The sequence below is a fragment of the Labeo rohita genome, chromosome 5, assembly GCF_022985175.1.
Source record: "Labeo rohita strain BAU-BD-2019 chromosome 5, IGBB_LRoh.1.0, whole genome shotgun sequence".
NCBI lineage: Eukaryota > Metazoa > Chordata > Actinopteri > Cypriniformes > Cyprinidae > Labeo > Labeo rohita.
The window spans coordinates 9,329,569-9,345,233 of NC_066873.1; the positions used below are offsets into that span (position 1 = coordinate 9,329,569).

A 15,665-nucleotide genomic window follows, 5' to 3' on the forward strand; every position below is an offset into this window, starting at 1 on the left:
TACATTTTCAGCATCATTACTTTGGTGTCACATGATCCTTCAGAAATCATTGTAATATACTGATTTGCTGTTCAAGAAACATTTTTATTATTATCAATAATTAAAACAGTTGAGTACATTTTTGTTAGGATTCTTTGATGAATAGAAAGATCCAAAGATCAGCATTTATTTGAAATAAAAAGATTTTGTAATATTATACACTATACCATTCAAAAGCTTGGAGTCAGTATAATTTTTTTTTTTTTTTGGGAAAAAAAATTATAGAAATTAATACTTTTATTTTATTTTGAAACAATTCTACTCAGCTGTTTTCAACATTATAAAGGTAACACTTAAGATGACAATAAGGTGTCATTTGTTAACATTAGTTAATATATTAATTAACACAAACAAACAACGATCAATACATTACACGATTTATTAATATTGTAACTATTTGTTAGTGTTAGTTAAAAATACAAGCGTTTGTTCATGTTTGTTCACAGTGCATTAACTAATGTTAACATTAATAATGCATTAGTAAATGCTGAAATTAATATTAACTAAGATTAATAAATATTAAAAAGTATTGTTCATTCTTTGTTCATATTAAATAATGTAGTTAACTAATGAACCTTATTGTAAAGTGATACCATAATATAATTTTTGAGCAGCAAATCAGCATATTAGAATGATTTCCGAAGGATCATGTGACTGGAGTAATGCTAAAAATTTAGCTTTCAAATCACAGGAATAAATTACATTTTGAAATATATTCAGAGAAAACAGTTATTTTAAATAGTAAAAATATTTGGATCAAATAAATGCAGGCTTGGTGAGCAGAAGAGACGACGACTACTAGTACTTAAAAAAAATAAAAATAAAAATCTTACTGTTCAAAAACTTTTGACTGGTAGTGTAGTGTAAATGGGGAAAAAAAGTCTGTAATTGCAAACCTTATGACAAAGCATTGTAGGAAAAACATTACGATGATGTAATCAAATGATAATACAAATATCACAATTTTATGCAACACATTTTAAATAACCTTCAAAATTTATTAATGACATGTTTCTTGCACTCTGAACTAGTTAATGTCTATGTTACATGAATTGAATTAACAAGAGTTTTCTCCAAAAGGGTGGCCCAGTGCACATAAAAGCCCAGTGTTTTCAACACATTCAAAGCAAAATTTCCAGATTCCTTCCCCTAATCTTCATACACATGTGTGGTCCAGATTAGGGGGAGTCCGGAGGGTCTTTATCCTTCGCTCAGGGTGTAGAACTTGCCTACTGAACTTCTCAGATGCTGGTTAATCAAAAAAAAAAAAAAAATCAAGAACGAAAATCAAACCATAAGATCACAAGAACTCGATTCATATCAAAAGGGCAAAAAAGGTGTGTTAGTAAAAATATATCTTGCATTTTGGCACTAATCAAGTTGAGACAGTATAATACTTAACATTTATCTTCCAACTAACTGCTAGACCAACAAGCAAAGGCATAATTCAACGCCAGAGAACAACGGCAGTGATAATTGTCGCCTGTCTTTTCCAAAACACTTTCTTAAATGTGTCCACGATTTTACTGTCAAAATGGCTTGCACCTTCGTGAAGAGCAAAAGTTGGACGGAGAGAACGGTTTTAAAGATAAGCGTTGTGAAATATGAAGGTACCAAATAGTGATGGTCTCTCATACATCCCCAATGCTTGCACAGTAAGCTGTGGAAATCCTGAACTCTTCACGCAGGTTGACTCCAGCAAAAGGCAATATGGGCGAACACAAAAACAAAACAACCGTTTAACTAAAACAAAATAGAAAAATAATTTAGAGCCAAAAAAGCTGGATGGCATTTCATGGTAAACAAATACTTTACGACATGATGGTCTAAGCTTCGCTTGCTTCACAACAACAAAAAAAACCCCTATGAACCCTAACAAAACAACTGGGAGAACCCAATGGCAATAATGCAACAGTGGTGTTTGAGTGAGTACATATGAAAACACATGTATCTCAGTTTAAACAGAGTACATCTCTGCAAATGTGAGTGTATTAGTTTTTGAGACCCTGAATGCATCTGCACACAGTTTCGCGTGTCCATCATCAGATTCCGTTCCCCTCTCGTCTGCGTTACATTGTCCCGAGAGGTTCTCCAAAACGGATCTTCTGGCCTGCTTTCAAATTAAAGGTAAAATCCCGTGGAGCTTCAAATAACAGTACAATAGTGGAGCCCAAGTTGAACTCGCCAAGGTGCTCTCCTTTTCTCATGCTCACGCCTTCTCGGTTGTTGTTCGTTACGTAGCTGAAGTCGTTGAACGTTCCTTTGTTGTATCGAGGGTTGTTGGTGCGGAGCTCCTAAAGAAAAGAAAAAAACAAAACAAAAAGTTGTTAATGTCAGTGCACTAAAAACTAACTGTTTGCCTTTAAAAACAATCCAACTATCCTCCAAATCTGGTACTAAAAATGCAGAACCTCTCTATATATTTTAACACGAATAAAATCCAAATCCATTACAGGGTTTCCACAGGTCTTTAAAAAAAAAAAAAAAGGTCTTAAATTGCTTTTCTGTGAATTAAGGCCTTGAAAGGTCTTAAATCAGAGCAGCAAGTCTTAAGTTTATATGATCATGGCATAAATTTTCTTGAGGGATTGTTTCTTCGTGTTTCATTTTAAAGTGAAGCGAAAGCTTACTTTACTACATGGTCTAGCTCGCTCCATTTTCATTAGACAGTACGTGGTTGATGGCGGTATGTGCTGCTTCATCTGTCATTCACCCGGAGAAGAACTTGTCGTTTTGATTTTTTTTATAGTAATAAAAATCATTTAGTTCAGTTAGAGAACAGACAATACAATTAAAACTGAACACGAATGCATTGTACCAAACAACAGTCGCATCACAGATCAGATTTCATTTATCACGTCAAGAGAGTGACTCGAGCTGACTGACAAGAAGAGAGAGTGGAAGAGTGTTAAAACGAATTGCAAAAGTGCCTGTTTTAAAAATATTTTGGATTTTGAAAAGCCTGTTGACTTCTGCCATTTATCTAAGGTGATAGTGGAAGTTTCCTATGTACTTGGTTCCACAGTGTTTGTTGATTTTTATTTCTTTAAACTGTGTAATTTCATATATATGTATATATATTTTACATCAAGGTGTATGCCGTGCTTCCAAGCTTTCTTATTCGTTTTGCTAATAACAATTCTACGTTTCTTATTTATTTGGTTACATAGTGTTTACTGATTTTCAGTTTTGTATACCTATTTAAACTTTGTGTAAGTCATTATTTTATATTAGGCATATAACATGGTGTATTATTATTTGTTTTGTTAATAAAAGTTTGTTACATTAATGTCACTAATATGACAGTGAAAGTAAAATGCACACAACGCTTTTACAAGCTACTTAAAAACAAAGGAGAGTGAAGAAAAGAGGGAAAACTCAAACTAAAAACAACAGCTTGATGCTGAATTGCTGCTAATTTGAAAGTGAAAGTAAAATGTGCACAGCACTTTTACCGAAGGAAAGCGAGGAAAAGATGGAACTTAAATGAACTAAAAACTAGGGCTGCACGATAAATCGCATGGGTTTGTCAGTCGCGTTTAGTCAGTAAAGCCGGTACTTTGATTAGTAGTAAATCTCCATCACGTGCATTTAGCTAGAGCGGCAATTAATACAAAAAGCCGTAAATCACTGACAAGATACGCAAAATCACACTCATAATCGCAGATGAATCGCATTCGATTATGAGCGCGATTTTGCGTAGCTTGTCAGTGATTTATGGCTCCGTGTATTAATTGCTGCTCCAGCTGAATGCACGTCATGGAGATTTACTACCACTTTACTATACCGGCTTTACTGACTAGAGGCGCCTGACAATCGCATGCGATTTATCGTGCAACCCTACTAAAAACAAACTATTGCTAGACGCTTCTAATTTGAAAGTGAAAGAAACTCGAACTATACTTATATTGCTGTAATGTTTATTTTTCTCCTTAAATTTTCTTTAGTTGGTCTTTAAAAAAAGTCTTTAATTTACTCTCATAAAAACTGCAGAAACCCTGCATTAGATTTAGGGAGAACAGCCACTTTTAGAAATGTGGTATTATGGGTCATGACACAGTGAGCTCATATCCTGCTACTGAAACACCACTTATCCAAGTGAGGATACAACAAACAGGTGTCACTACCGTCTACTTTCAAACAGTCATCTTACCCATTAACCCACATTGTTACACAAGCCCACTACTGTCTAGTGGTCTGATTACGGCCCATTAGGAACGAGGCCAAATTCACTCTTAGCGGTGTAGCTCAATATCCTGTTTATGCTGAAAAACCACAAATGGTATTACAGAAAATAAATCATACACTGACAAGAATGATTTTGTGGCTATTCAGAAATTATAACATATTGGCCCATAAAGTATACTCCATTTGACAGCGAGTGCAAACGAGGTCAACACGTACGCTAGAAAATGTCTCATAGTTGTCCAGCATCTGCAATACTTCTGCCTAGAGCTTATGCCCAATAAAAATGACTGTGCAGAATAATACTAGAGATATCAGAGGTATCTTAAAAATCAACTAACTCAAGCTCTCCTCAACTTGGGCATTTCGACAATGGCCCAGGACATTGTTGCTACCTTGTGGACAAACTAATTATTGCAAAAAAAAAAAAAAAGGTGCGTGTGTGCTGTGCATAGAGTATGCAAAGGTTGACAAATTTGGATGTGTGCACAGTACGCTCTTACTATGCTGATTACTAAATTTAAGTTACGCACACTGTACAAATACCCTAGTGTTTGCATAAAAAGTATACTTTGAGATTTAGGTGAAACATAAATTTTTTTGAGTTATTTTTGAAGAAAGTTCATACTTCTCTTTTTCTGTACACTGCAGTGACCAGGGGTTGTCAAGCAAAAACAACAAAAAAAAAAAAAAAAAAAAAAAAAAAAATATGCACAAAAGGCATCTGTTCTTTCACAAGCTCATGTCAAATCCAATATGGCGTCTAACCTGACTAATGTGTGTGTTCGACTACTTGATTAGAGAGGCTGACAGGTGAGCTTTAATCTGTATAGAGGTAAACTGGAAAGGGTGACATTTACGTAGAAGCAGCAGCACCATTTCTCAGAAATCAAAGAGATGCTACTTACTGAAGATTTTAACATACCAAAAATGTGCTATTATTATGTTTTTATTTATTATCAGCGTTTTATTCACTTATTTATTCATATTTTGGTTACTTTATTTTACAGTACGTGTACTTAGAGTGTACTTGCAGTGTACCTACCTAAAAAAGTTATGGTAATATGTGACCCTGGACCACAAAAAATTAAATAAAAAAATAAATAAATTCAAATATTGATAAAATTGCCTTTAAAGTTGTCCAAATTATGTTCTTAGCAATGCATATTACTAATTAAGTTTTGATATATTTACGGTAGGAAATTTACTAAATATCTTCATGGAACATGATCTTTACTTAACATGCTAATGATTTTTGGCATAAAAGAAAAATTTATCATTTTCACCCATACAATGTATTTTTGGTTATTGCTACAAATATACCCATTCGAGTTGCGACTGGTTTTGTGGTCCAGGGTCACATATAAAGTAACCACATGGGGTAGGGTTAGGTTTAGGGGTATGTTCAGGGTTAGTACCTAGTTATTGTAATTACTATAATAAGTACAAAGTATGTACATGAGTAACAGCACTGTAAAATAAAATGCTACCAATATTTTAAATAGCTTTTTTATATTTTTGTGTTAATGTCAAGTTTCAGTAGTTTTATGACTATTGTCATTTTTATTATTTTTATTTCTATTTAGCTTTATTTTTATTTCACTCTTAGTCATTTAATACATAATTTCAGTTAACTGCCGAGGCAACACTGCTAATTTTTGTTTAGTTTTTAAATATAATCTTTATATTTTATTTCAGCTTTATTTCAAGTTTAAAGTTTTTCCTCAGTCGCTTTGGCTCAAGTTCAGTTGTCTGAACAATTAGTTTCTTGTTCACATCAGATTTGAATATCTAATTGATTTAATTGCATGTGTTTTGGCACATGTGCAAAAGTTGATTTTCACTGAAATAGTTAAATTCTCCACAACATTTAAACGTTATTTCATCATCTGAGCCATGACATGCAAAATGATTCATTCAATTATCAAAATCTGACATGGAATGGTTGTAATGTCTGCTAAGCTGGCAAATAGCTTGCCATTAGTGTAAAGGTGATTTTTGGGAACTTCCCAGAAATGTTCTGCCCCTTTGCAACTGTACACCCTTAAAAATAAAGGTTCCAAAAGGGTGTTTTTGCAGTGATGCCATAGAAGAACCATTTTTGGTTCCCCAAAGAACCTTTCAGTGAACAGCTTCTATCAGAACCATTTTGAAAAACATTTAAAAAAATCTAAAGAACACTTTCTGCATTTGAAAGGTTCCATGGATGTTTGAGGTTCTTCGCAGAACCACTGATGTCAGACAGCCTTGTGGTTAGTGCGCCGACACATACAGCACTCGCGGTGACCCAAGTTCGATTCCCATCTCGAGGTCCTATGCCGATCCCGCTCCCCTCTCTCTACCCAGTACTTTCCTGTCATCTCTCCACTGTCCTCTCAATAATAAAGTACCAAAAAGCCAAAAAATATAACAAAAAAAAAAAAAAAAAAAGTGTGAGTGCAAGAGTGCACCTGCCACTGTAATGAAATCGGAATTACAATTTTGCCAATCAGCCAAGTTTGGAACCATATATGTGGTGTTTGCCCAGCACAATCACTACTGTTTCTGAAGGAGGAATGTCACAACCCTAAACAGCAGCATCTACAGCTGTACTGTATACATACCTTTATATTTGTACAGTACATTTATCCGTAGAATTGTGTTACATGTAAACTGAACAATCACAGTTGCTTGTTGTGGAAGAGCAATAGGAAGATATGCAAGAATGTGTGGTGGTGTTAGGGGAAGACAATAGGATAAAAATGAACAAGCAATGGTGAATTTTTAGTTTTCATGTCATACTAAAATAAATGTACTGTATAAATTAGAAAAAAAAAACCTTTTTGTGTGCTATGGCATTGGCTTTTACCAATACATTTTAGCTACTGTAAAAATTTGTATCTAAAATTCTCAGTGTGATACACAGACAAAATTGACATTATTGTATAGCACAGAAAGCAGAAGCAGAAAGTAGAAACCCATTCTTACCAGTGTGGCTCATACGATGACAAGAACACTTTATTTTGGTGGCACTGGCCACGTCATTGACACAATAACTAGATTTTGAAGCAAGAATTAATTGTTTTGGGGGAGTTGCTACATTTTGCAGACATGCAATAGAGTTCTGATGTTCCAGCAAACAGTTGTACCAATTTTGCTTACTATTTAGAGAATGTTACGCTTGTTTTGAAAAATGTGCCAAAGTGAATGAGAAAAGCTATAACCGTGACAATGGTCAGCACTGTTAGAGCCTGTCCTAGAAATTTTATTTAAAGCATTGCTGCTACAGCTTTTAAAGCAGTGCTTGAGTACAAATTCCCTGACAATACATTTCAATACTCTTGGACAAATCACCTGCTGTGAGCAATGTTCCTGTTTTTATGCAGAACCCGCAGGTTTATTTGTGAGGTGTTATGGAGAGATTAAAGTATAGTCTGTTGCTGATCTTCATGGTGCTACTTGTCCCCGGGAGCCCTTCAGACCCAACAGACTGCTTTAAAAATAGTCACAGTGCAAAAATGGCTCAACAAACAGCTGGATACCATGAACTAGATGTTGCACAACCGCAGTATTTCTAATATAACAGCTATGAACTTTTGAACAGGGTACGCTGAAGTACGTTGTTCTTCTTTCAGGACATGCATAAGTGGTTTTGCTGTGATATGTATTGGAGCTTTTCATAGACAGCAGAAGGTGAGAGTTGTTATTGTCACGCAAAGACTTAATACGTAGAAGTTCTAACCTTGTCAAAATAGATGCGTATAGATCCCACGTTTGTCGCTCCCACAGCTGTGAGTGAAAAGAAACCATGTGTCCACTCCCCACTCAAGACCACCCGCTCATTATGGCAGAAAAGTTCCTTGATCCAGCGTGCAACTCCTGGGTTTACTGACATCAGAGAACCTATAATAAACACGTGCACATCAGACCACACTCAGCTTCAGTTACGTAAGTACATACAGATGCTATCGCACTGCTCAGTTGCCATCAGATTAGAAAAGACACTCAAACATATAAGACCTAAAGTCTTTGTTGATTAATCTTTTAATAACAAATCATATTTTCAGAAAGCAAAGCAAAATAGAGAACGTATAATGCTGCTGACCTGGGAAGTGGCGTCTGTGTGCCACTCTCCAGTCTGTAGGCGAGTGGAAGCAGTGGTAGTCGCCTGGAGCCAGATAAACTACACAGTGAAACAACTCGTTCCCCTCTTTAGTGACCAGGGCATCCTGGTACGTGCCAGGATCGGCCTCATCTAAAAGTGTGACAAGGAATAACAGGAAAAATAATAGTGATTATTTTCATTAATTGGTAGGAAAACCAATATGAAACATACTGGGCCTATATAAACTCAGCATGGTTAACCCAAGTAGGACATGTTCCTTGATGGTCAGATTGGTCAGACAAGATTTTAGGTTTAGGCATAGGTCCTTCAACATTCATATCAATCTATAATTTCCATTTGATTTTAGAGGTACCATTTAAAAGTTTGTTGTCAGTCATTTTTTCTTTTTAAATTACTTATATTCTGCAATAGGGCTGGGCGATAAATCGATAACGATAATTATCGTGTGATATGAATTTCCTCGATAAATGATAACGAGAGTTCGATAAATGTTCGATATAATATTTATGCGGCAAAGGCGGAACAAAAGGGACCGTTTATCCGCTCGGAAAGTTCAAATGGCGGCACGGCGTGACGTTCACTCGCTGAGGAGTCTCGGTCTCTAAACAGCGCCAATGTGAAGTGCTTAAATTCAGTGAAGAGCACAAATGACTCGGTTTATAGCCAGATGAAACAGCGCTGACAAACAGGAGAAACACTGTGTGCAACGATGCAGTCAGAAGGCTTTTTTATCTACAAATCGCCAACATTTACCATAGATTTACTGTAGTAACACTAACTGCACCGTGGTATTGTGTCAGAAATGTGGGTATATTTGTGTCGAATTTTATTACATTATTAATGTAAACTTAGACATGTATTAAATGTATTGACAGAGGAGTAATGGAATGTAATTACAGTATTTTTTTAGATTAAATAGCGTTTATGCATTTATACTAAATGTATTTAGACTACTGTTTTTCATACAAATACCTAGGAACCATATTACATTTTTACCATGGTACTGAGGTGCTATATTTGGTTTTAACTGTTATTATCATGATCTATGGATGATACTACGGAAGAGCGGTGGTTAATTAAAAAAAAAAAAAAAAAAAAAAACAGTCAGAATAATTAAATTTCACCATATAAAAATGAGGTTGCTACAGTTTTTACAGATATTACTATTTTGCTAATGAACATAAATCTACATCTGCATCCTCAAGTTACTATCAAATGTTTAAGAGACAAAAAAAAAAGTTATATTACTATTAATATTATCAGGTAACATAAACCTGTTGCTTGATTTGAAACAATATTACTCATTAAAACATGCAAAGCTAAGAATTTTTTTTTCAGTTAAGATATATATTTTGTTAGGGAAAAATGACTGCAAAAAGTGTGAAGAATTAAAAAAAAAAAAAAAAAAAAAAAAAAAAAAAAAAAAAGTGTTTGTCATGTTGACCATAAAGAATATTTTAAAGCCACATTTAACCGTCTGTTTTTTGACAACTTTCACATTGTAGCAAAAATCTGCCTTTAAACTTTAAAGGAAAAAAAAACAAAAAAAAAAAACAAAAAACATTTATCATCAATATCGACCGATATGAAAAAAAATTATCGTGATAATATTGCCAAGCCCTATTCTGCAAGGACAAGTGACAGTAAAGTATGGAAGCTTGTTTCCACCACTGAATAAAAAAATAAAGGTAATTGCGCCTTTTTATCTCACAATTCTGACTTTTCTTTAGAATTGTGATACAAACTTGCAATTCTGACTTTTTTCCTCAAAGAGATATAAACTCGCAATTGCAATTCTGAGAAATAAAGTTGGAATTGCAAGATATAAACTCAGAATTGAGAATTTCTCAGAATTGGGAGTTTATATCTTTATTCTTTACTTGTAACTCTGACTTCATAACATGCAAGTTAAGTTTCCCTTTTTTCCCCTTCAAAACTCGCAATTGCAAGTTTATATCCTGAGAAAAAAGTAAGAATTGTGAGATCTAAATTCGCATTTGCGATTTAAAAAAAAGTCAGACTTGCTATTTTTATCTTGGAATTCTGACTTTATTTCTCGTAATTTCAAGCAGTGTTGCCAACTTGGCAACTTTTCAGAGCCCTTAGCGACTTTTTTCCAAGAAAGCGCCTAGCGACAAATCTAGCGACTTCTTGGACAAACCTTATTTAGTTTCCGAGACTCTCCGGTACTGCCGCACAAGCGCAAGGTCTTGCTTTCCCAACGCGCACACACCTCTCTCTCTCCATCTGCATCTACTCTGTTCAGCGAGCAGCAGAGGAGCAGTGCTTTCAGTTAAAAAAAAAAAAAAAAAAAAAAAAAAATATCCACACAAAAAAATAAAGACACCTGATATTCTGTTGCTCTATTTTACATGCAAGTGGGTGTTATCTACTTTCCATTGAAAGAAGTTGGCAACACTGATTTCAAGTTTATATATCGCTATCTGTCTATATAAGTCACTTCTGACTTTATAACTTGCAGTTTTGAGTTTATATCAGGCAATTCTGAGAAAAAAAAGGTTAGAATTGCGAGATGTAAACTCAGAATTGTGAGAAAAAAACTTTGCAATTCTTTATTTCTTATTCAGTGGCAGAAAAGGGCTTCCATAGTAAGGACATGTATAATGTTACAAAAGATTTTTATTTCAAATAAATGCTGTTCATTTAAACTCTTAATATGAAATCAAATAACTGCAGCCTTGGTGAGCGCAAGATGCTTCTCTCAAAAAATCATACTGACCCCAAACTTTTGTACAGTAGTGAAGATTATACTTAGGGTACAAAGTACGACATTAAACTTTTCCAAGTACTTGTTATTTTAAGTCACACGGCGTAAAACAATACAGCTGTTGTAAATGCATTAGCACAAGTTGTTGAGGCATTAGAAATATAAAGTTAAACATCCAGAGATCCAAAAATATCAATACAGTTTTACTAATTTGAAAATAAATTTGAAAATGCCTTATGTAATTATGTAATGTAATTAGCACCGCTTTAACTTTGCCAGCATTGTGACAATCAGCACGTGTCTTTTTTTGCTGACTGTACAATGCAAATTTCTTCCTGAAATTGTGATTCTTATGTCATGTTCATAATCTAAAAACAGATTTAGCTGCTCAAAAAAACCTATTTTCTAGTGTTAATCTTGTGGCGTTCTAGTATCAGATTTCAATCCAGGAACATGTGGTACTTGGTCAAATTACATAATTTTAGCGAGACTTACTTCTGTTAGCAGGTAAATTCTCGGTCCAGTTGCGCGGCCCGAGGAATGTTTCCAGAGAGTAGGTCACTCCCTTCACCTGCTCGACCTCACAGTTCTTCACACGACCAAAATGAAGGATCTTGCCATCAGCTGGACTGATCTGTGGAGCAAACGAACAGTCATGGTGAACTAAACCAGTCTGCAAGTATCGGTCTATATACTGTCTACTTGTTTTTCGTATATTGTATTAAAAACCAACATGAGTAGCTGGAATATGCAAAATTATCAAATTCCAATAAATATTAGATTGTTTTTAACTCATAAAATCTCCAAAAATTACAACATTTAGAGTATCTACTGGCTCTACTGGAATGAAAATTTGATATACATGCTTGCCCATGTACCCATTCTCATTCATTTGCATGTGAATGAAAGTGAACGGGACAACAAATCTATTCAAGAATGTCTTTTTCTCTACAGTTACAAACCCAGACTCACCACGCAGTGCGAGTCGCACACTGGCCGGACCTGCGGTTTGAGTTTGCGCCTAAAAAACTCGCCCAGGTTTCTGTAGTGCTGTAGATCCTCTACAGCCGCTTCCTTCATGTTGACTCCAAATGTCCATATATACAATCTGAAGATAGGTTTTCGTAACCATGTTGGCAGGTCCACCTGGTTCAAGCGACCCCAGGCTCTGGAGAGGAGTCTTGTGGGTATGGACTTGTAGATTGTAACCTACATCCCAAGAGACAGAGAGTTTAGAGACGCCATGCTCATATATGCTACACACAAAAGCAAACATTTGCAAGTAAGCAAACTTACTGATCTTCCACCTGCAAAGCAAACGCAAGCAGCGCTGTCACTTTGTTTCTTTATACAGACAAGGCTTTATTATCAGAAGTCAAATATCAATATCCCACAACTGATTTTGAATGGAATGCAGCATAAAAATTAATGATGCACCGAAATTGCACCTTCACGACCCTGTGTCAGGTCAGAAAAGTTTCAAAATGTCAGATAATTTGACCTTTTTATAACAAGCCAAGGTTAGTAAATTTTCCCCAAAAAGGTCATATTTGTTTAAAAAAAAAAAAAAAAGGTGTGTACACTCTTTAATGCAGGTGAGCATCTAAAGGGTTTAAAACCTGCTGTATTGAGTCCAGCACCTGCATGTGGCTTTACATCACCCGCTGTGCTCCAGTGTTTAGATTCTAAGAGTATTTAGATCAGTGTAGCTCACTGATCATTATTGATGTGGTAAGGAGTGATCCTAGATCAGTGCTACAGATAGCATGGAGGCTGATGCATGACAGGAGCTGGCCTGAGTGCTCAGCGTAAGTGGATTACTGTAGTTAGCTTCAATCCCAGCTGACAGACAGGAGGCTAAATGTGGACACTCTTGGAGTCTTACAGGGTGGTGGGTTGTAGATGATAGTTACGGGTTTAACAAGCAGGAAGTGTAGGATGTCCGATGTTGCCTGACCCAGAAAATACTCTTTAAGAACCAGAAGTGTCATTACACTTTCACATTTTGAATCTGTAAATAAATATTATGCCAAGATAATAAGACAAAAATTGACAATCAGTTACCTTTTAAAATATGAATTTAAAATTCAAATAAGGAGTTGACATTCTAGAATATTTTTAAAAAGTCAACTCAATTTGTTGATTATTTGTGTAATATTTTTTATTAGTTATAATAATGTAGTATTATTAACATACACACACACACACACACACACATATATATGTTTACATTTATCTATTTAATTAAACTCCAGTTGCTATTGGTTATGTTTATGGAAAATTTTGTTTTGATTGCTTTATTTTTCTTATGTGGGTTCAACAATGGCCAATAGTTTTGCAACTGGCAATAGTTAGGATGCAATATTCTATGTTTCTTTTTATTATTCAGGTGCTGTGAGGATTATTAAATAACTATTAAAAATAATAATAATACAAAAAACTACTTTCATTACCAAAATACAATACAAAATAAATGCTGAATAATGTAAAAATATTGAATATATATAAAATATTATATAAAATATACCCACATATATTCTTAGTATACACTGCCATTCAAACGTTTGGGATCAATAAGATCACAAAATGTTTGTAAAATGTTTTTTAAAGAAGTTTAATTTGCTCTTCAAGGTTGCATTTATTTGACCAAAAATAGAGGAGAAAAAAAAAAAAAGGAGTAAAAAAAAAAAAAAAAAAAAAAAAAAAAAAAAAAAGAGTGAAATTTTATTTAAAATTTATTTAATTTAAAACAGAAAGAAAGGAAGAAAGAAAGAAAAAAGACCCCAAACCCTTGAACGGTTGCGTACATAATTACAAAAGATTACCATTTAAAATAAATTCTTTTATTTTTTATTATTATTTTTTTAATTCAAAGAATCCCCCCCAAAAAAAAAAAAAAAAAAAAAAAAAAAAAAAATCAACATTGACTGATCATAAATTATTATTAGAATGATTTCTGAAGGTGTCATGTGACACTAAAGACTGGAGTAATGATGCTGAACATTTAGCTTTGCAACACAGGAATAAATTATACTTTAAAGTATATTAAAATAGAAAACTGATATTTTAAATTGAATTTATTTTTCACAGTATTACAGTTTTTTTTTTCTGTATTTTTGATCAAATAGACAGCCTTGATGAGGAGAAGAGACTTTTTAAAAAAAAAAAAACATTTGAATGGCAGTTTACTTATCACTTATAATTATTAAATTAGAATTACTTCTTACTAACTATATTTGTATACACTTCAATATACTTTACATTATACATTACTAAACATTATAAGTGTGTACTGCAAACATTATTGGCTTGGCTCTAATGATAAATAGCTTGTGAAGCTCCTAATTTGTAAGTGGATAATGCATCCACTAAATGACTAAAGGTAACGTAAAACGTGTACTACTATCAGTGCAAGATTTCATAATTAATTTCATAACTCAAAGTCATAATGCCATGACACCTCCTGTAGATTTACATTAACAGACCAAACATTTTTAGGTTTCTCTGTAACTTCCTGTCTGCCACTGGAGATACGTTATCTGCTTCAGAGCATCAGCATGGGCTGACTGGCAATTTTTCGTGGGAACTGAACAATAGCGGTGTCAGAACCACCATGGCACGATGCCCTCGACTGGGTCTAGAGACAAAGTGTTCCTCAGTTCAGAGCTGCACCGTGGGACAATGGCTCTTTTCACACGAGTCCCAGTGGAGCTCAGAGCTCAGCGGGTCCATATGCAAGCAGCCATCTGCTGATAGCAGCAGCCATTTCTGCTGACCTCACATCAATTTTGCAGCTTCCTTTCTCTGGGTTATGAATGATAAAAACTGATCCCTGATCAGTGTTATTTAGGGCATTATTCCTTAATGGTTCCAGTAACATTTTTTTTTTTTATAATCACAGACAAAAACCCAAAAGGCTATTATACACTGATTATTACACACTGATGGATGGCATTTATGTCTCTGGATAGTGAGATTTTGCAAACACACACAGGCCCTATTTGATGTTTCCACCTGTACTTACTCTGCTTGTGGGCCTCCAGCCTACTTTGGCGAGAGGTTTGAGCGCTCCAAAGGGCAGGATGTAGTAGAGGAAGGACAGAGGCCATGAGCGAAGGCGGACAGCAGGCCGTGACATGCAGCTCAGCTGGCCTAGTCGCCGCCGCAGGGCCAGTTGTGGGAACTGCAACCTGCACAACACATTCATGATGCCAAAGTGCACAAAATCCCGGGACAGACACGTATGAAAAATAAAGAAGGTGGAAATGAAAAATATATGTGCAGATGGTCTAAATATTGTAGAGAAGGATGCCCGATCCTGTTAATGGAGATCTACCTTCCTGCAGAGCTCAGTGCAAACCCTGCTTCAACCTGTTTGTAATTATCCAAGGTTCCTGAAGATCTTAATTGGATCAGGTGTAATTAAATTGGTCTGAAGTTAAACTATGCATGTAGACCTCCAGGAAGAGGATTGAGCACCACTGTTATGGAATGAATCTCAAGAAACCTGTCAAGACTATGCCTGGATCATATTTCACCCCAAAATCTTGAGAAAAAAGTAAGAATGGTGAGAATTTGGGGCAGGATGATTTAGAGGTCTGCCAATCA

The 15,665-nt window shown here is 35.0% G+C and overlaps 1 protein-coding gene across 5 annotated transcripts in view; it reads right to left on the reverse strand.

Moving 5' to 3' along the window:
* Positions 1–227: 227 nt before the first annotated feature.
* The window catches only part of pisd (phosphatidylserine decarboxylase), a 33,470-nt gene continuing 18,032 nt past the window's right edge, over positions 228–15,665 (reverse strand). For 4 of the 5 annotated variants that reach the window (XM_051109215.1, XM_051109212.1, XM_051109213.1 and 1 more), the window contains exons 3-8: positions 15,082–15,247; positions 12,030–12,266; positions 11,553–11,691; positions 8,309–8,458; positions 7,946–8,106; positions 228–2,333 (exon numbers count right to left, since the gene is read on the reverse strand). In XM_051109215.1, coding sequence (XP_050965172.1) covers positions 2,109–2,333; positions 7,946–8,106; positions 8,309–8,458; positions 11,553–11,691; positions 12,030–12,266; positions 15,082–15,247 — 1,078 coding nt within the window. In that variant the 3' untranslated portion in view covers positions 228–2,108. The remainder of the gene's footprint in view (positions 2,334–7,945; positions 8,107–8,308; positions 8,459–11,552; positions 11,692–12,029; positions 12,267–15,081; positions 15,248–15,665) is intronic. The other variant, XM_051109216.1, reaches the window with a different exon arrangement.